This window comes from Oncorhynchus clarkii, chromosome 32 (genome assembly GCF_045791955.1).
Source record: "Oncorhynchus clarkii lewisi isolate Uvic-CL-2024 chromosome 32, UVic_Ocla_1.0, whole genome shotgun sequence".
Classification (NCBI taxonomy): Eukaryota; Metazoa; Chordata; class Actinopteri; order Salmoniformes; family Salmonidae; genus Oncorhynchus; species Oncorhynchus clarkii.
The window spans coordinates 39,232,204-39,254,278 of record NC_092178.1 but is presented as its reverse complement, the minus strand read 5'-3'; the positions used below and the strand labels follow the sequence as shown (position 1 = coordinate 39,254,278).

Below are 22,075 nucleotides of genomic sequence, written 5' to 3'. Positions count from 1 at the left end.
CTTTCATATGTTCTCATGTTCTGAGCAAGGAACTTAAACGTTAGCTTTTTTACATGGCACATATTGCACTTTTACTTATCCAACACTTTGTTTTTGCATTCTTTAAACCAAATTGAACGTTTCATTATTTTTAAAATAGATTTTTATTGATGCATTATTCCACAGCTGGTGAGTGCGTAGAGCTGTCTGGGGTCCCCACAGGCAGCAGACAACTTACAATGTGACTGTAAAGTCTCCTCCAAAGGATTGAATCAGTTTATTCGGAAATACATGATGTCACACTGTAAAACCCCATGATCACCCTTCTCGCCAATGTCCAGTCTCTTGACAACAAGGTTGATGAAATCCGAGCAAAGGTAGCATTCCAGAGGGACATCAGAGACTGTAACCTTCTTTGCTTCACGGAAACATGGCTCACTGGAGAGACGCTGTCGGAGTCGGTGCAGCCAGCTGGTTTCTCCACGCATCGCGCCGACAGAAACAAACATCTTTCTGGTAAGAAGAGGGGCGGGGGCGTTTGCCTTATGGCTAACGAGACGTGGTGTGGTCACAAAAGCATACAGGAACTCAAGTCCTTCTGTTCACCTGATTTAGAATTCCTCACAATGAAATGTCGACCGCATTATCTACCAAGGGAATTCTCTTCGATTATAATCACAGCCATATATATTCCCCCCGAAGCAGACACATCAATGGCTCTGAACGAACTTTATTTGAATCTTTGCAAACTGGAATCCATACATCCTGAGGCTGCATTCATTGTAGCTGGGGATTTTAACAAGGTTAATCTGAAAACAAGACTCCCTAAATTTTATCAATTTTATCACCATGGATTGATCGCAGCATTCGCGTGAAACTGAAAGCGCAAACCACTGCTTTTAATCAGGGCAAGGTGACCGGAAACATGACCGAGTACAAACAGTGTAGCTATTCCCTCCGCAAGGCAATCAAACAAGCTAAGCGTCAGTATAGAGACAAAGTAGAATCTCAATTCAACGGCTCAGACACAAGAGGTATGTGGCAGGGTCTACAGTCAATCACGGATTACAAAAAGAAAACCAGCCCCGTCACAGACCAGGATGTCTTGCTCCCAGGCAGACTAAATAACTTTTTTGCCCGCTTTGAGGACAATAGAGTGCCACTGACACGGCCTGCTACCAAAACATGCGGCCTCTCCTTCACTGCAGCCGAGGTGAGTAAAAAATGTTTACGTGTTAACCCTCGCAAGGCTGCAGGCCCAGACGGCATCCCCAGCCACGCCCTCAGAGCATGCGCAGACCAGCTGGCTGGTGTGTTCACAGACATATTCAATCAATCCCTAACCCAGTCTGCTGTTCCCACATGCTTCAAGAGGGCCACCATTGTTCCTGTTCCCAAGAAAGCTAAGGTAACTGAGCTAAACGACTACCGCCCCGTAGCACTCACTTCCGTCATCATGAAGTGCTTTGAGAGACTAGTCAAGGACCATATCACCTCCACCCTACCTGACACCCTAGACCCACTCCAATTTGCTTACCGCCCAAATAGGTCCACAGACGATGCAATCTCAACCACACTGCCCTAACCCATCTGGACAAGAGGAATACCTATGTGAGAATGCTGTTCATCGACTACAGCTCGGCATTTAACACCATAGTACCCTCCAAGCTCGTCATCAAGCTCGAGGTACTGGACTTCCTGACGGGCCGCCCCCAGGTGGTGAGGGTAGGCAACAACATCTCCACCCCGCTGATCCTCAACACTGGGGCCCCACAAGGGTGCGTTCTGATCCCTCTCCTGTACTCCCTGTTCACCCACGACTGCGTGGCCGCGCACGCCTCCAACTCAATCATCAAGTTTGCGGACGACACAACAGTGGTAGGCTTGATTACCAACAACGACGAGACTGCCTACAGGGAGGAGGTGAGGGCCCTCGGAGTGTGGTGTCAGGAAAATAACCTCACACTCAATGTCAACAAAACTAAGGAGATGATTGTGGACTTCAGGAAACAGCAGAGGGAACACCCCCCTATCCACATCGACAGTAGTGGAGAGGGTAGCAAGTTTTAAGTTCCTCGGCATACACATCACAGACAAACTGAATTGGTCCACCCACACAGACAGCATCAGGAAGAAGGCGCAGTAGCACCTCTTCAACCTCAGGAGGATTAAGAAATTTGGCTTGTCACCAAAAGCACTCAAACTTCTACAGATGCACAATCGAGAGCATCCTGGCGGGCTGTATCACCGCCTGGTACGGGAACTGCTCCGCCCACAACCGTAAGGCTCTCCAGAGGGTAGTGAGGTCTGCACAACGCATCACCGGGGGCAAACTACCTGCCCTCCAGGACACCCTAAAGATCATCAAGGACAACAACCACCCGAGCCACTGCCTGTTCACCCCGCTATCATCCAGAAGGCGAGGTCAGTACAGGTGCATCAAAGCTGGGACCGAGAGACTGAAAAACAGCTTCTATCTCAAGGTCATCAGACTGTTAAACAGCCACCACTAGCATTGAGTGGCTGCTGCCAACACACTGACTCAACGCCAGCCACTTTAATAATGGGAATTGATGGGAAATGTAAAATATATCACTACCCACTTTAAACAATGCTACCTAATATAATGTTTACATACCCTACATTATTCATCTCATATGTATATGTATATACTGTACTCTATATCATCTACTGCATCTTTATGTAATACATGTATCACTAGCCACTTTAACTATGCCACTTTGTTTACATACTCATCTCATATGTATATACTGTACAGTAGATGGTATCGAGTATCTTGGCCATGCCGCTCTGTACCATCACTCATTCATATATCTTTACAGTGCCTTGCGAAAGTATTCGGCCCCCTTGAACTTTGCGACCTTTTGCCACATTTCAGGCTTCAAACATAAAGATATAAAACTGTATTTTTTTGTGAAGAATCAACAACAAGTGGGACACAATCATGAAGTGGAACGACATTTATTGGATATTTCAAACTTTTTTAACAAATCAAAAACTGAAATATTGGGCGTGCAAAATTATTCAGCCCCCTTAAGTTAATACTTTGTAGCGCCACCTTTTGCTGCGATTACAGCTGTAAGTCGCTTGGGGTATGTCTCTATCAGTTTTGCACATCGAGAGACTGACATTTTTTCCCATTCATCCTTGCAAAACAGCTCGAGCTCAGTGAGGTTGGATGGAGAGCATTTGTGAACAGCAGTTTTCAGTTCTTTCCACAGATTCTCGATTGGATTCAGGTCTGGACTTTGATTTGGCCATTCTAACACCTGGATATGTTTATTTTTGAACCATTCCATTGTAGATTTTGCTTTATGTTTTGGATCATTGTCTTGTTGGAAGACAAATCTCCGTCCCAGTCTCAGGTCTTTTGCAGACTCCATCAGGTTTTCTTCCAGAATGGTCCTGTATTTGGCTCCATCCATCTTCCCATCAATTTTAACCATCTTCCCTGTCCCTGCTGAAGAAAAGCAGGCCCAAACCATGATGCTGCCACCACCATGTTTGACAGTGGGGATGGTGTGTTCAGGGTGATGAGCTGTGTTGCTTTTACGCCAAACATAACGTTTTGCATTGTTGCCAAAAAGTTCAATTTTGGTTTCATCTGACCAGAGCACCTTCTTCCACATGTTTGGTGTGTCTCCCAGGTGGCTTGTGGCAAACTTTAAACAACACTTTTTATGGATATCTTTAAGAAATGGCTTTCTTCTTGCCACTCTTCCATAAAGGCCAGATTTGTGCAATATACGAATGATTGTTGTCCTATGGACAGAGTCTCCCACCTCAGCTGTAGATCTCTGCAGTTCATCCAGAGTGATCATGGGCCTCTTGGCTGCATCTCTGATCAGTCTTCTCCTTGTATGAGCTGAAAGTTTAGAGGGACGGCCAGGTCTTGGTAGATTTGCAGTGGTCTGATACTCCTTCCATTTCAATATTATCGCTTGCACAGTGCTCCTTGGGATGTTTAAAGCTTGGGAAATCTTTTTGTATCCAAATCCGGCTTTAAACTTCTTCACAACAGTATCTCGGACCTGCCTGGTGTGTTCCTTGTTCTTCATGATGCTCTCTGCGCTTTTAACGGACCTCTGAGACTATCACAGTGCAGGTGCATTTATACGGAGACTTGATTACACACAGGTGGATTGTATTTATCATCATTAGTCATTTAGGTCAACATTGGATCATTCAGAGATCCTCACTGAACTTCTGGAGAGAGTTTGCTGCACTGAAAGTAAAGGGGCTGAATAATTTTGCACGCCCAATTTTTCAGTTTTTGATTTGTTAAAAAAGTTTGAAATATCCAATAAATGTCGTTCCACTTCATGATTGTGTCCCACTTGTTGTTGATTCTTCACAAAAAAATACAGTTTTATATCTTTATGTTTGAAGCCTGAAATGTGGCAAAAGGTCGCAAAGTTCAAGGGGGCCGAATACTTTCGCAAGGCACTGTATGTACATATTCTTTATCCCCTTACACTTGTGTGTATAAGACAGTAGTTTTGGAATTGTTAGTTAGATTACTTGTTGGTTATTACTGCATTGTCGGAACTAGAAGCACAAGCATTTCGCTACACTCGCATTAACATCTGCTAACCATGTGTATGTGTGACAAATAAAATTTGATTTGATCCAAGAGATCTAGCAGCTTGTTATCACAACATCTAATATTCTAACACAGGCCTATGCCCATTGCTATTCAATAAGTCAACTACAAAGCCTGGTGAAAGAAAGACTGATAGTACTGTTGAAAAATAAAAAAATGGAGGGGAAAAAAGGAGATGGTGATTAACTAGCCATCTAGGATGCATTGGTCTATGAAAAGGGTTTCCCAAACTTGGTCCTCAAGGCCCCAAGGGGTGCATGTTTTGTTTTTGTCCCCCTAGCACTACACAGCTGAATCAAATAATCAACCAATCAAGCGTTGATAATTTTGAATCACCTTGGGGTCCCGAGGACAGATTTCGGGAAACGCTGGTCTATCAGTAGACTAGTTCTAAATTGCTTGCGGAATGGGGCAAATATCCATGCACAGATCTCATGTCAAGCCGCAATTAGCCTAGTTGTTGTGAGCTTGGGCACCAATTTGATTGATGATGCGATGACAAGCTCACATACAAGAGATAGCTGATACTAGTAGTATCAGGGTGTGAGAAGTCCGTCAAATACTAGGTAGGACAAACTGCTTAGTTTAAAATGACACAGGCCAAGCTTTTGGTTTAGCCCACTCAAAAAATGCAGAGGAACGTCTCATGAATATTTTCCCGTGAATGTTTCACGGGCTCAGTCGTTTGGCACGAATTGAGGGCTGTCTGGAGCGGACTGGGTGAGAGATGCTACAGTATATGGGCAATAATCTGACTGAACCAGATCCACATTGATACTATGTAGTGTAATGGTGCATTTGTGTGAATGTGACTGTGTTGCAAATGTAGATACAGTATCATCACTTTCCTCAAAGTGTTTTACTATAGCTAAGTTGGCATATAACTTGCCTGGAAACCGGACGTTGAATTGCATTGAATACAATGTCGGGCAGAAATGAGAGTTAGAGGTCATGATGGGAAACTTTCTTGACTCTACGTTGAATAAAATGATATAATGTAATTTACCGGTTGTCCATGCAGTTGGTCCTATTGGCGGTAGGAATGTGAGACAATATATCCACAGGAAAGTGTAATTACATCAACTTTTTAACAAAAGGCTAAGCTGTGTTTCGCTATATTTCACTTGTGATTTCATGAATATGTTCTAGTAAGATTATTTGACCGTTGCGCTATGCTAATTAGTGTAGTTGCTGACAATTCTCCTGGATCCGGGATGGGTAGTTCCAAGAGTTATTAAAGCGCTGGTAGCGTATTCAGATATCACCTGAAGCACGCGCAAGATGAAAATACATGCATGAAACGTATGCATAATTGCTTAGCTCGTGCACACGTTTACAAGGCTATGTGCATGCTTCATGTGATATACAGTGCGTTTGGAAAGTATTCAGACCCCTTTCCTTTTTTCACATTTTAGCCTTATTCTAAAATATATTTCGTTTTTCTTAAGTCCTCAATCTACACACAATACCCCATATTAACAAAGCGAAAACAGGTTTTTACAAATTTTTGGAAATGTATACGTTCAAAAACCCAGAAAGTCCTTATTTACACAATGTATCCAGACCCTTTGCTATGAGACAGACCAGACAGAGTCCTGACTTCAACCCGATCGAACATCTCTGAAAAGACCTGAAAATAACTGTACAGCGACACTCCCCATCCAACCTGACAAAGCTTGAGAGGATCTGCAGAAAAGATTGGGAGCACCGCAAATACAGGTGTGCCAAGCTTGTAGCGTCATACCCAAGAACACTTGAGCCTGCAATCACTTCCAAAGGTGCTTCAAAGTACTGAGTAAAGGGTCTGAATACTTAAGTGTTTTTTGTATAGATATGCAAAAAAAAATGTAATATGTTTTATTTATGCAGATTTTCTGACTTTATACACTGCACTCTGAGGTAGTTAGCAAACCAGGTCAATGACCCCTCAAAGACACCAATACTCCTTAGCCGGCCCACAAGAATGGAATGGTCTACCATATCAAAAGCTTTGGCCAAGTCAATAAAAATATGTGAACAGTCTTTAGACATCGTTTCAGGCTTTTATTCTGAAAAATTAGCGAGAAAGATCACATCACCTCAGTGTATGGCTGGGTGCCAGCAGCGTTTTGCATGCGCCAACAGAGTGGAACAGACATTTTTGCTCTCTCTCCTATTGAAGAAGCTACAGTCCGATTATATATTGTAAAAACAACCTGAGGATTGATTATAAAAAACTTTGACATGTTTCTACAAACTTTACAGATAATATTTGTAATTTGTCTGCCCCGTTGTGACCGCTCTTTCCTGTGGATTTCTGAACATAACGCGGCCTCCAAATGGAGGTATTTTGGATATAACAATAATCTTTATGGAACAAAAGGAACATTTATTGTGTAACTGGGAGTCTCGTGAGTGCAAATATCCGAAGATCAAAGGTAAGCGATTCATTTTATTGCTTTTCTGACTTGCGTGACCAATTTACTTTGCTGCTAGCTGTTTGTAATGTTGTCTGCTGAGAGAAATGTCCTTATATAAACGCTTGGTATGCTTTCGCCGAAAAGCTTTTTTGAAATCTGACACGCCAGGTTGATTAACAACAAGCTAAGCTGTGTTTTGCTATAATGCACTTGTGATTTCATGAAAAATAAATATTTTTGTCATTTAATTAGAATTTGGCACTCTGCAATTCAGCGGATATTGACGAAAATGATCCCGCTAATGGGATGGGTGCGTCAAGAAGTTAAGGTAGCAGTGACACATCCACAACCTGAGTGTAAAGCAGATTTCGTACCAGAGAGAATACTAGACATCAAGAAAGCCAGTCAGTTGGTTAGTGACAAGTTTTACAACACTTTTGATAAACAGGGGAAAATAGAAATAGGCCTATAACAGTTATGATCAACTTGATGTCCCCATTGAAATAAAATGACAAACCGTGGCTGCCTTCCAAGCAATTGGAACCTCCCAGGAAAGGAGAGAGAGGTTAAAAAGGTCAGAGATAGGCTTGGCGATGATAGAGGCAGCAACCTTAAAGAAGAAAGGGTCTAAACCATCTGTCCCAAATGTTTTTTGGGAGTTTCAGGAGCTCCTTTAGCACCTTGGACTCAGTGACTGCCTGCAGGGATACATTTTGTAGTGGGGCAGGGGAAAAAGAGAAGCATCGGGGATAGTCGCATTAGAAGGGTTGGGAGATGAGGAAAAGTTGGACGGGCAATGAGGCATGGCTGAGTCAAATAGGAATCCTGACACCACTTCATTGAGATTAAAGAGCTCAGCCATGTGTTTCTTGTCAGTAACAACCACATCATCAACATTAAGGAACATGGGCAGCTGTGAGGAGGGTTTATCCTCCAGGTCTTTAACTGTTTCGCAGAACTGCTTGGGGTTAGACCCACAGAGAGAGAACGGATCCTTAAAGTAACTAACTTTGGCCTTCCGGAAAACCTGAGCGCACTTATTTCTCATTTGCCTGAACGATAGCCAGTCAGCCTGAGTATGCATGTGCCGAGCCTTTCGCCAATGCAATTATTGAAGTGGAGCAACTCTGCAAGATCACGGTCAAACCAAGGACTGAACCGGTTTTTAATTCAAATTTTCTTTATGGGGGTGTGTTTGTTAACAATACCACTGAAAATATCAAAAAAAGAAGGTCCAAGTGTCTTCGACAGAGGGGATCAAGCTGATTCTACACCATTTTACAGAGTCCAGTTCATGAAGGAAGGCTTGCTCATTAATGTTCAGCAAGCATCAATGACAAATCAGGACAGGTTGTTTCACTGAGCAGCCATTACAAACACATGCTGTAAAACAGTGATCACTAAGGTCATTACAGAAAACACCAGACTGATACCCATCAGGATTATTTGTGAGGATAACGTCGAGGAGAGCAGCCTTTTCTGGGTGTTTGGAGTCATACCTTGTGGGATTGGTAATAATCTGAAAAAGATTTAGGGAGTCCCATTTCTTTACGACTTCGTCAGGTGGTTAAGCAGGTCCCAGTTTAGGTCACCTAGCAGGACAAATTCAGACTGTGTGTAAGGGGCCAGGAAAGAGCTTAGGGCAGGTAAGGTACAGGCCAGTCCTGATGGAGGACGATAGCACACAGCCAACAAAGAGCAATTTGAAAGCTTAATGCTTAAAACCAGCAAATCAAATTGTTTTGGGACAGACTTGGTGGAGAGAACCGAGCACTACAGGTGATCCTTGGTAAAAGATTGCCACTCCCCCCACCTTTGGAAGATCGGTCTTGCCAAAAAAGGTTATAATCAGAAAGGTTCACATCAGTATTCAAAACACTCTTCCTTAACCACGTCTCAGTAATGACCAACACATCTGGATTGGAGCTGTGAAACCACACTTTCAACTGATCCATTTCAGGTAATAACCTTGGTGTTAAAATGCAGAAAACTCAGGCTTTTATGAAAGCAGAAATCAGTGAAGCAGATTTCTGACTTCTGCTCTGATTTGGGGATAGCAACAGTAGATGGGCCAGGGTGAACATGCATATTTCTATGTATCATCAACAGTAATGCAATCAAGGCATAGAAAATGAAGAGCTCTGCAGTGCTGATTTATGAAATATAAATGTGCATCAGAAGGCAACAAGATCATATTGTACAGCAATTTCATCAGGTAACATAAATACAAAGCCGGCAAGAGGTAGTTCGAATAGGATGGGAGGCCAAAAGTCTGTGTAACCAATAGAGTCAGAGTCCCGAGTGAGGGAACAAACAGCCTGTCCCACGGTTGGGTAAATAAAGTTCGTAGTCCAAGCATGCAGAGGTCAAAATTAACAAGATTGTTTTTTAATAGATAACACAACTTTGGGTTAGCCATTGTAAGTTCAGAGTCACTTGCTCCAAAAGTGTGTGTGTGTGCTGGAGGCGAGCGAAAGCTCGGCAGAGGGCGTATGGTGGTGGTACCTGTACCAGACAGGGGTAGACAGGCCAGGGCAGTGAACAGATCACCAGGTGGAATCCAAGCAGCAATGCAGCAGGCAACGGAAGCAAGTGTCACACCCACTTGGGAGAAGCTCTTATTTCTGATGGCAGATTTCTTGTATTAAATGCCAGTGGTCTTTGAAGAGCAGGAGGGGGCTTCAAAGGGGTCTTGAAAGACTCCTGCCACTTGTTGGGCCCAAAGGCCTCAACACCTTTCACTTCACACCTCAGTGCTAATTAAAGTTGCATCTGGTCTGTCCTAGCAAGCCTGGCAGCCTTAACTCAGCATTCAGTCCCCATAAAGTAAATTATATAATTGTAATGTACTTTATTTTTATTCTTGGCTTTCAAAATAGCATCAGACCAAACACTACTCACTCAGTTCCAGGTTGGATGGTGTCCTCAGGTCTCTGCTGTTTGTTTACTAGAGCACCCTCTGTAATGCTTGGAAAAAGGAAACCTTGGTAGCACTAATCTCACCGGTTAATTAAGTTGATCTAACTCCAAATCTATCCTTTTCTAAAAACATGTTGAAAAATGTGAGCGCTCACATGCAGCTGTGTCTCTCTCACCACTCTTATGAATGCTTTGTCAATATGTGGTATTGTGTGTTGATTGATGGTAACAAAAACCATTTAATCAATTTTAAAATAAGGCTGTAACGTAACAAAACGTGGAAAGTCAAGGGTTCTGACTACGAATGCACTGTAAATCTGAACACACTACCAGCGCTTTAACTATTTTATTTCATTAGGTTTTCCTGTGGATAGTCTCACAATCCTACCACCAAAAGGACCAATCGCACGGACAACTAGTACTCTTAAAATGTAATTGCATTCAAGATTCTGGCTTGTAGGTGTCATGGGAAGAAACTTTACAGATTAAAATTCTTATTTCTGCCAGACAATTCAACGCCGGGTTTCCAGGCAAGCAGACAACAAGCTTGTATCCAGCTAAGGTGACGTTGGCTACCGCAAATTTTACCGCCTAAAGTAAACGATTGTCAAAGATTCTAGTAAAGGTAAAGTTAGTCGGTCTAGGAGATGGTCAGCCTTGGATATGTTGTCACTATGTTACCTACTAGTTTGTCAACTTGCCACTGAGTAGTGGATTGGTAGCTAACGTTAGCAAGCGTTAACAATTGTATCATTTAGATATAAAGCTACATAGCTAGCGAACGTTTACTAGCCCAGGTATGAACGTTATCGCGAACACTTGATTCTCAATATCACCTATATTACAGAAAGGGCTGTGAAACACACGTTTTAATTGGGTCTGTGGTGTGGGGCTGGTACACAGTGCATGGCTTGGAAACTCACCTCACTCCCGCTTGAGTAGAAACCCGCCTCGCTCTGGCGCCTATGTTTCTCGGCAATCCCGAGTAAGCGTAGCAGTGACGGGTCCTCGCACAACGTTAGTCCAATGTTGATTGGCCTCGGGCCTCCAGTGATTACCTCTCCACCTTCCGAGTCCAATCGTCCCCGCTGCGGACGTTTCTCAGACCGTAGCCGAATACGAGATGTCCATGGCCGGCCCGGGAAACGAGACCGGGCCACGACCGGAGTGTTAAAGCCAGTCACATTAGCAGGATATGTTAATCCCCCCCCCGATTCCGCCATTATTCACTTGCTGCTGCTGCTGCTGCTGCTGCTGCTGCTACAACAACAACGACGACGACGGTGGTACGCTGTTGATTTGTGGTAAAACAAGATGGAAAGGCGCGAGATAGGAAGGAAATACCGTTGCATCATGGGAAAACGAGTTTGTTGTATTTCATCATTGTGAGCGTCCTTTCGAGTGTTAGTGAATGTGAATGAGTACATACATAGACAGCTTGTTTTATTCGTGTTTTATATTTCAATTAATACAAAATAATTCAAATAAAATCAAATAAACATAAATTATAGTAAAAGAATATCTAAAAATGTTATTATTCAGTCCACTTACAGTAAATGTTTGTAACTTTTAGCCTTTTTCCCCTTCTGCCCACGTTCCTCTCCTTTTGACCATAATATGTATGTATATACACTGAAAAAATATATAAACGCAACATGTAAGGTGTTCGTTTCATGAGCTAAAATAAAAGATCCCAGAAATGTCCCATATGCATAAAATGCTTATTTCTCTCAAATGTTTTGCACACATTTGTTTACATCCCCGTTGGTGACCATTTCTCCTTTGCCAAGATAATCCATCTACCTGAGGGGTATGACATATCAAGATGATTAAACAGCATTATCATTACACAGGTGCACCTTGTGCTGGGGACAATAAAAGGTCACTATAAAATGTGAAGTTTTGTCAGACAACACAGTGACACAGATGTCTCAAGTTTTGGGGGGCCGTGCAATTGGCATGCTAACTGCAGGAATGTCCACCAGAGCTGTTGCCAGAGAATGTAATGTTAATTTCTCTAACATAAGCCACCTCCAACGTTGTTTTAGAAAATTTGGCAGTACGTCCAACCGGCCTCACAACTGCAGAAGTGTATGGCGTTGTGTAAGCGGTTTGCTGATGTCAACGTCGTGAACAGTGCCCCATGGTGGCGGTGGGGTTATGGTATGGCAAGGCATCAGCTACGAACAACAAACACAATTGCATTTTATCGATGGCAATTTAAATGCACAAAAATACAATGACAAGAACCTGAGGCCCATTTTTTTAAATATATATATACAGTGCCTTGCGAAAGTGTTCGCCCCCCTTGAACTTTGCGACCTTTTGCCACATTTCAGGCTTCAAACATAAAGATATAAAACTGTATTTTTTTGTGAAGAATCAACAACAAGTGGGACACAATCATGAAGTGGAACGACATTTATTGGATATTTCAAACTTTTTTAACAAATCAAAAACTGAAAAATTGGGCGTGCAAAATTATTCAGCCCCTTTACTTTCAGTGCAGCAAATTCTCTCCAAAAGTTCAGTGAGGATCGATGAATGATCCAATGTTGACTTAAATGACTAATGATGATAAATACAATCCACCTGTGTGTAATCAAGTCTCCGTATAAATGCACCTGCACTGTGATAGTCTCAGAGGTCCGTTAAAAGCGCAGAGAGCATCATGAAGAACAAGGAACACACCAGGCAGGTCCGAGATACTGTTGTGAAGAAGTTTAAAGCCGGATTTGGATACAAAAAGATTTCCCAAGCTTTAAACATCCCAAGGAGCACTGTGCAAGCGATAATATTGAAATGGAAGGAGTATCAGACCACTGCAAATCTACCAAGACCTGGCCGTCCCTCTAAACTTTCAGCTCATACAAGGAGAAGACTGATCAGAGATGCAGCCAAGAGGCCCATGATCACTCTGGATGAACTGCAGAGATCTACAGCTGAGGTGGGAGACTCTGTCCATAGGACAACAATCAGTTGTATATTGCACAAATCTGGCCTTTATGGAAGAGTGGCAAGAAGAAAGCCATTTCTTAAAGATATCCATAAAAAGTGTCGTTTAAAGTTTGCCACAAGCCACCTGGGAGACACACCAAACATGTGGAAGAAGGTGCTCTGGTCAGATGAAACCAAAATTGAACTTTTTGGCAACAATGCAAAACGTTATGTTTGGCGTAAAAGCAACACAGCTCATCACCCTGAACACACCATCCCCACTGTCAAACATGGTGGTGGCAGCATCATGGTTTGGGCCTGCTTTTCTTCAGCAGGGACAGGGAAGATGGTTAAAATTGATGGGAAGATGGATGGAGCAAAATACAGGACCATTCTGGAAGAAAACCTGATGGAGTCTGCAAAAGACCTGAGACTGGGACGGAGATTTGTCTTCCAACAAGACAATGATCCAAAACATAAAGCAAAATCTACAATGGAATGGTTCAAAAATAAACATATCCAGGTGTTAGAATGGCCAAGTCAAAGTCCAGACCTGAATCCAATCGAGAATCTGTGGAAAGAACTGAAAACTGCTGTTCACAAATGCTCTCCATCCAACCTCACTGAGCTCGAGCTGTTTTGCAAGGAGGAATGGGAAAAAATGTCAGTCTCTCGATGTGCAAAACTGATAGAGACATACCCCAAGCGACTTACAGCTGTAATCGCAGCAAAAGATGGCACTACAAAGTATTAACTTAAGGGGGCTGAATAATTTTGCACGCCCAATTTTTCAGTTTTTGATTTGTTAAAAAAGTTTGAAATATCCAATAAATGTCGTTCCACTTCATGATTGTGTCCCACTTGTTGTTGATTCTTCACAAAAAAATACAGTTTTATATCTTTATGTTTGAAGCCTGAAATGTGGCAAAATGTCGCAAAGTTCAAGGGGGCCGAATACTTTCGCAAGGCACTGTATATCTGTGACCAACAGATGCATATCTGTATTCCCAGGAGTGTGAAATTCATAGATTAGGGCCAAATGAATATATTTAAATTGACTGATTTTATTATATGAACTGTAACTCAGTAAAATCTTTGAAATTGGTGCATGTTGCATTTATATTTTTGTTCAGTATAAAATTGTGCAGGTAACCACACAGATTCTTATTTTAAATGACAACCATGAGCGGTGAGCACAGCAATGATATAAAATACCCTCCCCAAAAAAGATGTCTTTCCATCTCTCTCTGCACTCCTTCTCCATGATGTTCATTTTCATTTGACTCACCACCTGCCAATATTCAGGAAGTATTTTTGGATGGTGACTTCTCCAAAGCATCCATCTCCTTCAGCAGCATCATCCCTATTTCTCCTATTTCTTTGCTGCTCCTCTCCATCTCCAGGCTGGCCTTGACCCATCCCTCCTTAACCAATCTCCTCTCCAATTAGCCAGGATCATCTCCAGCTCACGCTTTAGCTCGTTCAAGGTGTTATTCTCATCCTTACTCCCTTCTCCACTGCAAGCTTTTGCCTTTGAGGCTGTTATTCTCTATCCCTTTGTCTTTCTTCCTCCTTGACCTCTCCTCATCTTTTCCCTTTTCTGCCACAAGCCTTTGGCTGTCCTCCTCATTCTTCCTATCTATCCTCACTAGCTCCTTCTGCCACAACAACCCCAAATGAATGGAAAAGATAAGCACAATACAATCTTATTCAGTGCTTATAGTTTCCATTCATTTCAGGTTGACATTTCCCATAACCTTAAATTCACATTGATTACAGACTGCAATTTAAATCACTCCTTAGTTTAATGCATTACTATTTCATTGTGGATGAAAAAAAGTACAAGATCACCTGAATACAACAATGACATCCTTCACGGAACAATGGATTCTCCAGACCAATACAAATGTACATGATCAGAAGATGCCTTGACAGGAACAAACTAAATTATGAGTGGAATGGTACACCATAAAACCCATTGATTACCTACTAAAATCAATACTATAAGTTACAAAAACTTCTCACATTTGAGGCAAATCGTTAGACTAGCTCTACATCCGTAATATCAATACAAAATTATAATTTTTTAAAGGTGTTGGCAATATGGAAACAAATAGATTCCCACTCTGGGGGTCAGTTGTAATTCACAATTATGTACACATCTGTATAAAGGGTTTTATACACAGTACATTAGGTTGTTTTTCTAAAAGCACTTTAAAATAACCACGGTGGGACCAATCAGGAACAATCTAATGATCCAAGTGCTTTTGTGTATGGTATGTCACATATTCCAAACCCCCATCTTGAACATAAAAAATCCCACCCACATCAAGGCCTGTTTTAATCAAAATTATATTTTCAAAACCCTAAACCATTACATACATTTTTCATGATGATATTCCCTTTCCCGAGATTATCTCCTTTCTTTGTCTGTTGCCTCTTCTCCCTCAGTGTGTGTCTTCTGGTGTGCCTTTAGGTTGCTCTCCCGACTAAAGCTCTTGCCGCAGGTGGGGCAGTTGTGTCGGCCAGAGCTGTGAGCCCTGGCCATGTGGGCTTTGAGCTGCTCCAGCCGGGCATAGCTCTCTTCACACTCAGAGCAGGGGTGAGCCTTGCGAGGTTGAGGCGGCCGCCCGTGCTTCTCCTTCTTGTGGGCCCGGAGAAGGGCAACAGAGGAGAAGGTGAGGTCACACTCAGCTTCAGGACAGGGAATTTGGAGCTCCTCCTTAGGGGGTCGCCCCGGTCCTTTCCCTCTATTTGCCACAGACTCCTCTCCCCCCTCCTCAGCTTCACCACTCTTCTCTCCGTTTGCTGCCTCAGACACTTTCTTGGGAGGTCGGCCACGTTTTTTGGCCGGGAACTTTGCATCGCAATGCTGATCCCCCGCAAAGTTCTCCTGATGCAGCACAAGATCCACCTCCGCCTCAAACCCGCGGCCACACTTGCCACAACGGTGAGTCTTGGTGTCATCCTCCTCCTCTTCCAGTGGCTGGGGGTGCTGGGTGAGGCGGTGGGTGCGTAACTGGTTTGGGCCCCGGAATACCATGCCACATTCCTTGCACACACACTGTCGCTCCTTGCACAGCTGTCGCCGGTGGACTGTCAACTATGAGAGACAGAAACAAAATTATAAGAGGCTTAGGGCATCTTGGGGAAACAAACATGGGGACCAAGGCACCAATGGACAACAGAAGGCAGATGCACTACAGAGCACCTGCCTAGCCCCTGGTTCTTTATCTTTATTGGGATTCCCATTAGCTGATGCCATGACCACAGCTAATATTGCTGGGGTCCTAATATCTCATGGACAGACTATGTAAACATAACTGGTACCGTAGATCTGTCTGCATTCTATGGGATGCGTAAGATAATAAGAAGCATTAATACATTCTGGGTCTTGTGTTTTCGTCACTGGTAATTTGGACGCATCAGGATAGGGCAAAGGCAGTGCTTAACTCTTGACACTCATGGGAATTGGCCTATATGGACAGGGCTAAATTGAAATGTTTCTTACAGAAGAAATAAAAAGTTATGGGGAAATTATTAGACCAAAGCTGATAACAGTTCAAGACTGAATCCAAACATTACACTTGATTGTATGTGCAGTTTACATTTACTGTACTTTTCACTGCATTTGATAATAACAAAATCTGAAAATACTCTGGATATATTCAGTAACATAAGAATATTCCTGAAAAACGTGGGGTAGGTGCAACATATGAATGTTTTTTTGTTTTTTTTACAATGGTTTGACAGAGTAATAACTGCAGTCTCCAAGTGGCCACGTGCACAGTTCCTAAGTCATTTCAAGCAGTTTGAAGACTCAAATCCTATTTTTTTGCATATCCGATTCAAATCTGTTATTTTTTCCTGCAGTGTGAACAGCCAAAGGCCACATTGAAGTCAGATACAAATCCGATACCTGGCCATGCGACTTGTGACTGAACGGTCAAATCTGATTTTTTTGCCCTCAGGTGGTTTTTAAAACTGTTATTTGCCATCTCTGTTGAGTTTGACAAGAACATGGAGGTTGTAGCTAACTAGCTTGTTAATTGTTTACAAACAAAATGAGTGAATGTACTAGAAAGCTAAACAGCTACCTGCTGTGACTAGCCAAAAATTACTCCTTTTGAAAGTTGGATCATCTTATAACTTGAGGCTTTAAAAAGTGTTCTTACACTATGATTTTGAACATTCAAAGCAACCGGGAAAAGTTCCATGGCAGGCATTATTGCTACATAACTTCTGAGTGATAGGAAGCACGAGCACCACCACCAATCAGCCTACACCACTGTACACCGGTTGTTACTATGACAAGCATAGCCATGACAGCAAATGACTGATGCCTGAACACATGTCTGATTTGGTCACTTGTAACTTGCTGTTTGGACAGTCAGTATTCCAAAACGGAATTTGAAAACCATACTTATTGGAGCATTGTGTGTGAACAAGGCTAAAGAAGAGTCTTCAAATATAAGGTGCTTTTTTGAGCTGAGGAAACCAGTATTCCAAAACAGAATTTGAAAAACAAAACTTATTTGAGCATATTTGGCCTGCAGTGTGCACAAGGCTAAAGAAGAGTCTTCAAATATAAGGTGCTTTATTGAGCTGAGCACACTTGTAGTTGTTTGGAACAGCCCTGAATCAATCCAAAAATGGCCCATTTTAAATCATTTGAAAGCTTGTTTTATTTCCAACATGTATTTTTTATGTAAACTTTATTTAACTAGGCAAGTCAGTTAAGAACAAATTCTTATTTACAATGACGGCCTAACGGGGAACAGTGGGTTAACTGCCTTATTCAGGGGCAGAACGACAGATTTTTACCTTGTCAGCTCGGGGATTCGATCCAGCAACATTTAGGTTACTGGCCCAACGCTCTAACCACTAGGCTACCTGCCCCCTAAGTTATAAAATATGTGTCTGGCAATTCAGCGAAACAGATCAGAATTTTGGTGCGCATAGAAAGAAGTCATGAGTGCCTTCAGATGCGTGTTCTGCAGTGAATTTTCTTCACAATAGACAAACATAGGCTCATTCTGTTCAGAACAACTCAGGTTGACACCATGTCATCTTGTAACTGTACATAAAACAGTGATTATAAACATTGACACTGTATATGACATGAGTATTGTGATATGGAAATGTGATATGCACATTTGGACTCAAAGGTGTTTGGCCTGCTTGTATGACATCAAAGTGGTATTTATTTTAATCTTCAATGTCTCATCTTTCAAAATACATTGAGTCTTCTTCATATTTACAGAATTCCCTCAAACAACAACAAAAATCTGCAAAAGTTACCCAATTAGCAGGAAGGACGGGGGCAACTTCTTGCCGCGTGTGGTGCTGATGTTCAGAACGGCTGTCAGTCAAAAGCCATACAGCACTGTGAATGAAGCGCAGAGCCTGAGCTCTGATGTCATTTATAGCTTATCAGTGCCCAAATCTGCCATGTTCAACTCGAGTACGGGTAAAAAGGGTTAAACGACTTTGCTTCAACAGATGATAAACACAGGTGAAAATATCAGAAGGTAGGGCTTTGGCTAAGAGTGTCCTTTTGCGAGGGTGGAGATGTCGCAAACTGGAAATCTCAACTTCTTACACGTTTACCCCCAAAACCTAATCGAGAGTCTGACCAAATTTGGAAAGATTTTAGTTCTGGGTTAACTGAGATTACTGGGGTCCTTTCACACCACTAAAAGTCATTAGAGACAAAAGACCTTCCAACTTTCATTGAAAGACCGTTGTCTCACCTCAGAGAAGGTCCGGAAGCTTCCCTGGCAGTGGGGGCAGCGGAAGGGCTTGTCTTCCAGGCTGTGTGAGGTCTGGTGCTGTGTCAGCTCCTCAGAGGAGGAGTAGGTACGATCGCACACATAACAGGTGAACAGCGTATCGGTCTGCCAAATAACACAAAACAGCAAATAATTAAGTGTTAGAAGTAATGTACATCATTATATATTCTGTGCATACAGGGCTACAGCATCCTGCTGCTAAGCTGTGCGCTTTGCAGCTCCGGGGTGAAGTTTCCCATAGGTACAATCAGCCCCCCTGCCCTCCCCAATTGTTATTTGACACTGCTGGTCATCTATGAACCATGTTCCACCATCTTGGCCATGTTCTGTTATAATCTCCACCCGGCACAGCCAGAAGAGGACTGGCCACCCCTCATAGCCTGGCTCCTCTCTAGGTTTCTTCCTAGGTTCTGGCCGTTCTATGGAGCTTATCCTAGCCGCCGTGTTTCTACACCTGCATTGCTTGCTGTTTGGGGTTTTAGGCTGGGTTTCTGTACAGCACTTTATGACAAAAGCTGTAAGAAGGGCTTTATAAATACATTTGATTGAATTCTAAACTTAACCATTACTAAAGAAAATCTTAAAAATTACCCAAGACCAGCATCTAGGGGCAATTTCACCCTACTCCTGCAATGCATCTTGTATTTCTTTTATCCATTCCGTACCTGTTGGAGCGACTGCTTGTATTCCTCACGATGGCTCTTCCTCATGTGCCTCTCCTTGGCCTTCGCATTACAAAACGTAATGAAGCATTGAAAACACTGTAGGCTGTCATGCTGATCTGCAATAAAAGGAGAGGAGATCCTGCACTTGAAATTCAAACACATAAACAACTATCTGAAATCACTATCAAACGCTCCCTAAAACACTTCTGTGAGCAGGCCTTTAAATCGACCTGGCCCGGGTATCCTGGAAGGATACTGACCTCATCCTGTCAGTAGAGGAAGCCTGGTTGTTCTTTAAAAGTAATTTCCTCACCATCTTAGGTGTCTCTAGACTGTAAACTCTCCTTCCAGACTCATATTAAGCAAATCCAATCCAAAAATGAATCTAGAATCGGCTTCCTATTTCACAACAAAGCCTCCTTCACTCATGCTGCCAAACATACCCTCGTAAAACTGACTATCCTACCGATCCTCGACTTCGGCGTTGTCATTTACAAAATAGCCTCCAACACTCTACTCAGCAAACTGAATGCAATCTATCACAGTGCCATCTGTTTTGTCACCAAAGCCCCATATACTAGCCACCACTGCGACCTGTATGCTCTCGTCGGCTGGCCCTCGCTACATATTTGTCGCCAGACCCACAGGCTCCAGGTCATCTATAAGTCTTTGCTAGGTAAAGCACCTCCTCATCTCAGCTCACTGGTCACCATAACAACACCCACCCGTAGCACACGCTCAAGCAGGTATATTTCACTGTCACCCCCAAAACCAATTCCTCCTTTGACCGCCTTTCCTTCCAGTTCTCTGCTGCCAATGCCTGGAACGATTTGCAAAAATCGCTTAAGGTGGAGACATATCTCCCTCACTAACTTTAAGCATCAGCTATCCGAGCAGCTTACCGATCGCTGCAGCTGTACACAGCCCATCTGTAAATAGCCCATCCAACTACCTACCTCATCCCCATATTGTATTTATTTACTTTTTTTGCACACCAGTATTTCTACTTGGACATCATCATCTGCACATCTATCACTCCAGTGTTAATTTGCTAAATTTTAATTACTTCGCTACTATTGGCCTATTTATTGCCTTACCTCCTTACTCCATTTGCACACACTGTATATAGATTTTTCTATTGTGTTACTGACTGTACTTTTGTTTATCCCATGTATTCTCCCACCAAGTCTCTCTGTGTTGTTTTTTGTCTGCACTGCTTTGCTTTATCTTGGCCAGGTCGCAGTTGCAAATGAGAACTTGTTCTCAACTGGCCTACCTGGTTAAATAAAGGTGAGGGGGGAAAAATATATATAAAAGATATACACAAATGTGTGCTTACAGGGTTGGATAGCAGGAACAGTCTGTGGCTTGATGGTGGACGATGTGGCACTGGTCATCACCTCTTCCCCCAAAACGACCTGCTCTATGTCCAACATAACATTACCCAACTCCATCGACGTCTGAATCCACCCAGCAATGCAAACACAAGTTTACATCATCGGGCTGTAACACAAATACAGGCATCATCGGATGTGGGAATAAATTCCTATTTGCAGCATTGTCTTATTTTTCTCACGTTAATTGTCAACTAATAGCAAGCCAATGTGAACCTGTGTGTATGTTTCGATAACTAACGCTAATTAGGTAACGTAGCGAGCAACAACCAACAAAATGCGCCGTGGATCAAATGATTGAGGAACTTGATGAATGATTATTTAGCATGCTAACTAGCTAGGAAGGAAGGCTGGCGGGCTTAGCCTTTGCCACTAGATATGTTTTACAGAACAGAAAAAGGTATTGATAACCACACAGAAAAACAACAAATATAAGAAAGCAAATAACGTTATATATTTAGCCAGGCAATGCAGACAACAGGGAGGGGGGATTTCAAACTGGAACTAAAGCAGACATTTTCCGCAAAAAATGATAAAATAGCATTAGCTATATTGTTGCACTAGGTTTTTATGCAGATTTGTTTATATAATTTGGGATTGCACACTCAAATCCAAGGCAAAATCAATGTAAACATGTATACGTAGCTAGCTAGTTAGCTTCAACCGTTCCTTACCCAGTGTCCAATGAAATGAAGTCTTTGTGTGAACTCTTGACCCACATCACGTGACACTGGATTATACGGATTTGGCAATCACTGCTAGTTGAGAGACTTGGTGGGAGAAAACACACTTAATATCCAAATTGCCTCGATTTGTCTATGTATATTCATGACATGAGGCTAGGAAGCATAGCGTCTCTATTGAATACAGGCAGTTGAAGTCAACGAACATTCAAAACAATATTAAAATAATGAGATGTATCGTGGTAGCCAGGTGGTACACGCAGGATTTGTCCATTCTGCAGAACAGCAATGTTGGTATATATGCCTACAGGAGGGAGCTGTTGAGGATAGATGGTTTATCGGTGACTGTTGCCTACTCATTTGTCTTAAAGCAACTACCTCATGTCCTCTCTTTGAGGCGTTGTTTTTATTGCTTGAGCCAAATACATGCTTTTGGTTGTACTCAATCTCTGACACTGGCACTTCTATTTCAGTCTTTTTTTTCCCTCTTAGCAGTTTTGAGTTGCGACCTTAAATTCCCCACGCGCTTGAAATGAATGATTTTGACCATATATGGTTCATTAGGGGAATTTCGAAACGTAAATGCCAAGGTCTTGCACCGAGTATTGAGGCTGAGAACAATTGGTATTTATCAATGGTTATCTCCTACAGGTGTGCTTATATTGTGTGATAAATCACACTTT

At 42.5% G+C, this 22,075-nt stretch overlaps 2 protein-coding genes across 4 annotated transcripts in view; both read right to left on the bottom strand.

The window, feature by feature from the left end:
- Positions 1 to 11,203, bottom strand: part of LOC139391633 (histone-lysine N-methyltransferase 2B-like) — an 83,400-nt gene extending 72,197 nt beyond the window's left edge. For both annotated transcript variants that reach the window (XR_011629585.1, XM_071139019.1), the window contains exon 1: positions 10,845 to 11,203. Coding sequence is in view for 1 of the 2 variants with exons in the window: in XM_071139019.1 (XP_070995120.1) it covers positions 10,845 to 11,144 (300 nt within the window). In the remaining variant the exon portion in view is untranslated. The remainder of the gene's footprint in view (positions 1 to 10,844) is intronic.
- Positions 11,204 to 14,644: 3,441 nt separating this feature from the next.
- On the bottom strand, positions 14,645 to 21,441 carry LOC139392323 (zinc finger protein 182-like). Of its 2 annotated transcripts, XM_071140228.1 has the most exons (5): positions 21,384 to 21,441; positions 20,655 to 20,818; positions 19,316 to 19,431; positions 18,612 to 18,755; positions 14,645 to 15,961 (listed from the first exon to the last, which is right to left on the bottom strand). In XM_071140228.1, exons 2-5 carry the CDS (start codon positions 20,767 to 20,769, stop codon positions 15,272 to 15,274), a joined length of 1,065 nt encoding a protein of 354 aa, XP_070996329.1. In that variant the 5' UTR covers positions 20,770 to 20,818; positions 21,384 to 21,441; the 3' UTR covers positions 14,645 to 15,271. The 2 variants fall into 2 exon arrangements, with proteins under 2 accessions (XP_070996329.1, XP_070996328.1); XM_071140227.1 differs by lacking the exon at positions 21,384 to 21,441 and having other exon boundaries at positions 20,655 to 20,884.
- Between the last annotated feature and the right edge of the window lie 634 nt (positions 21,442 to 22,075).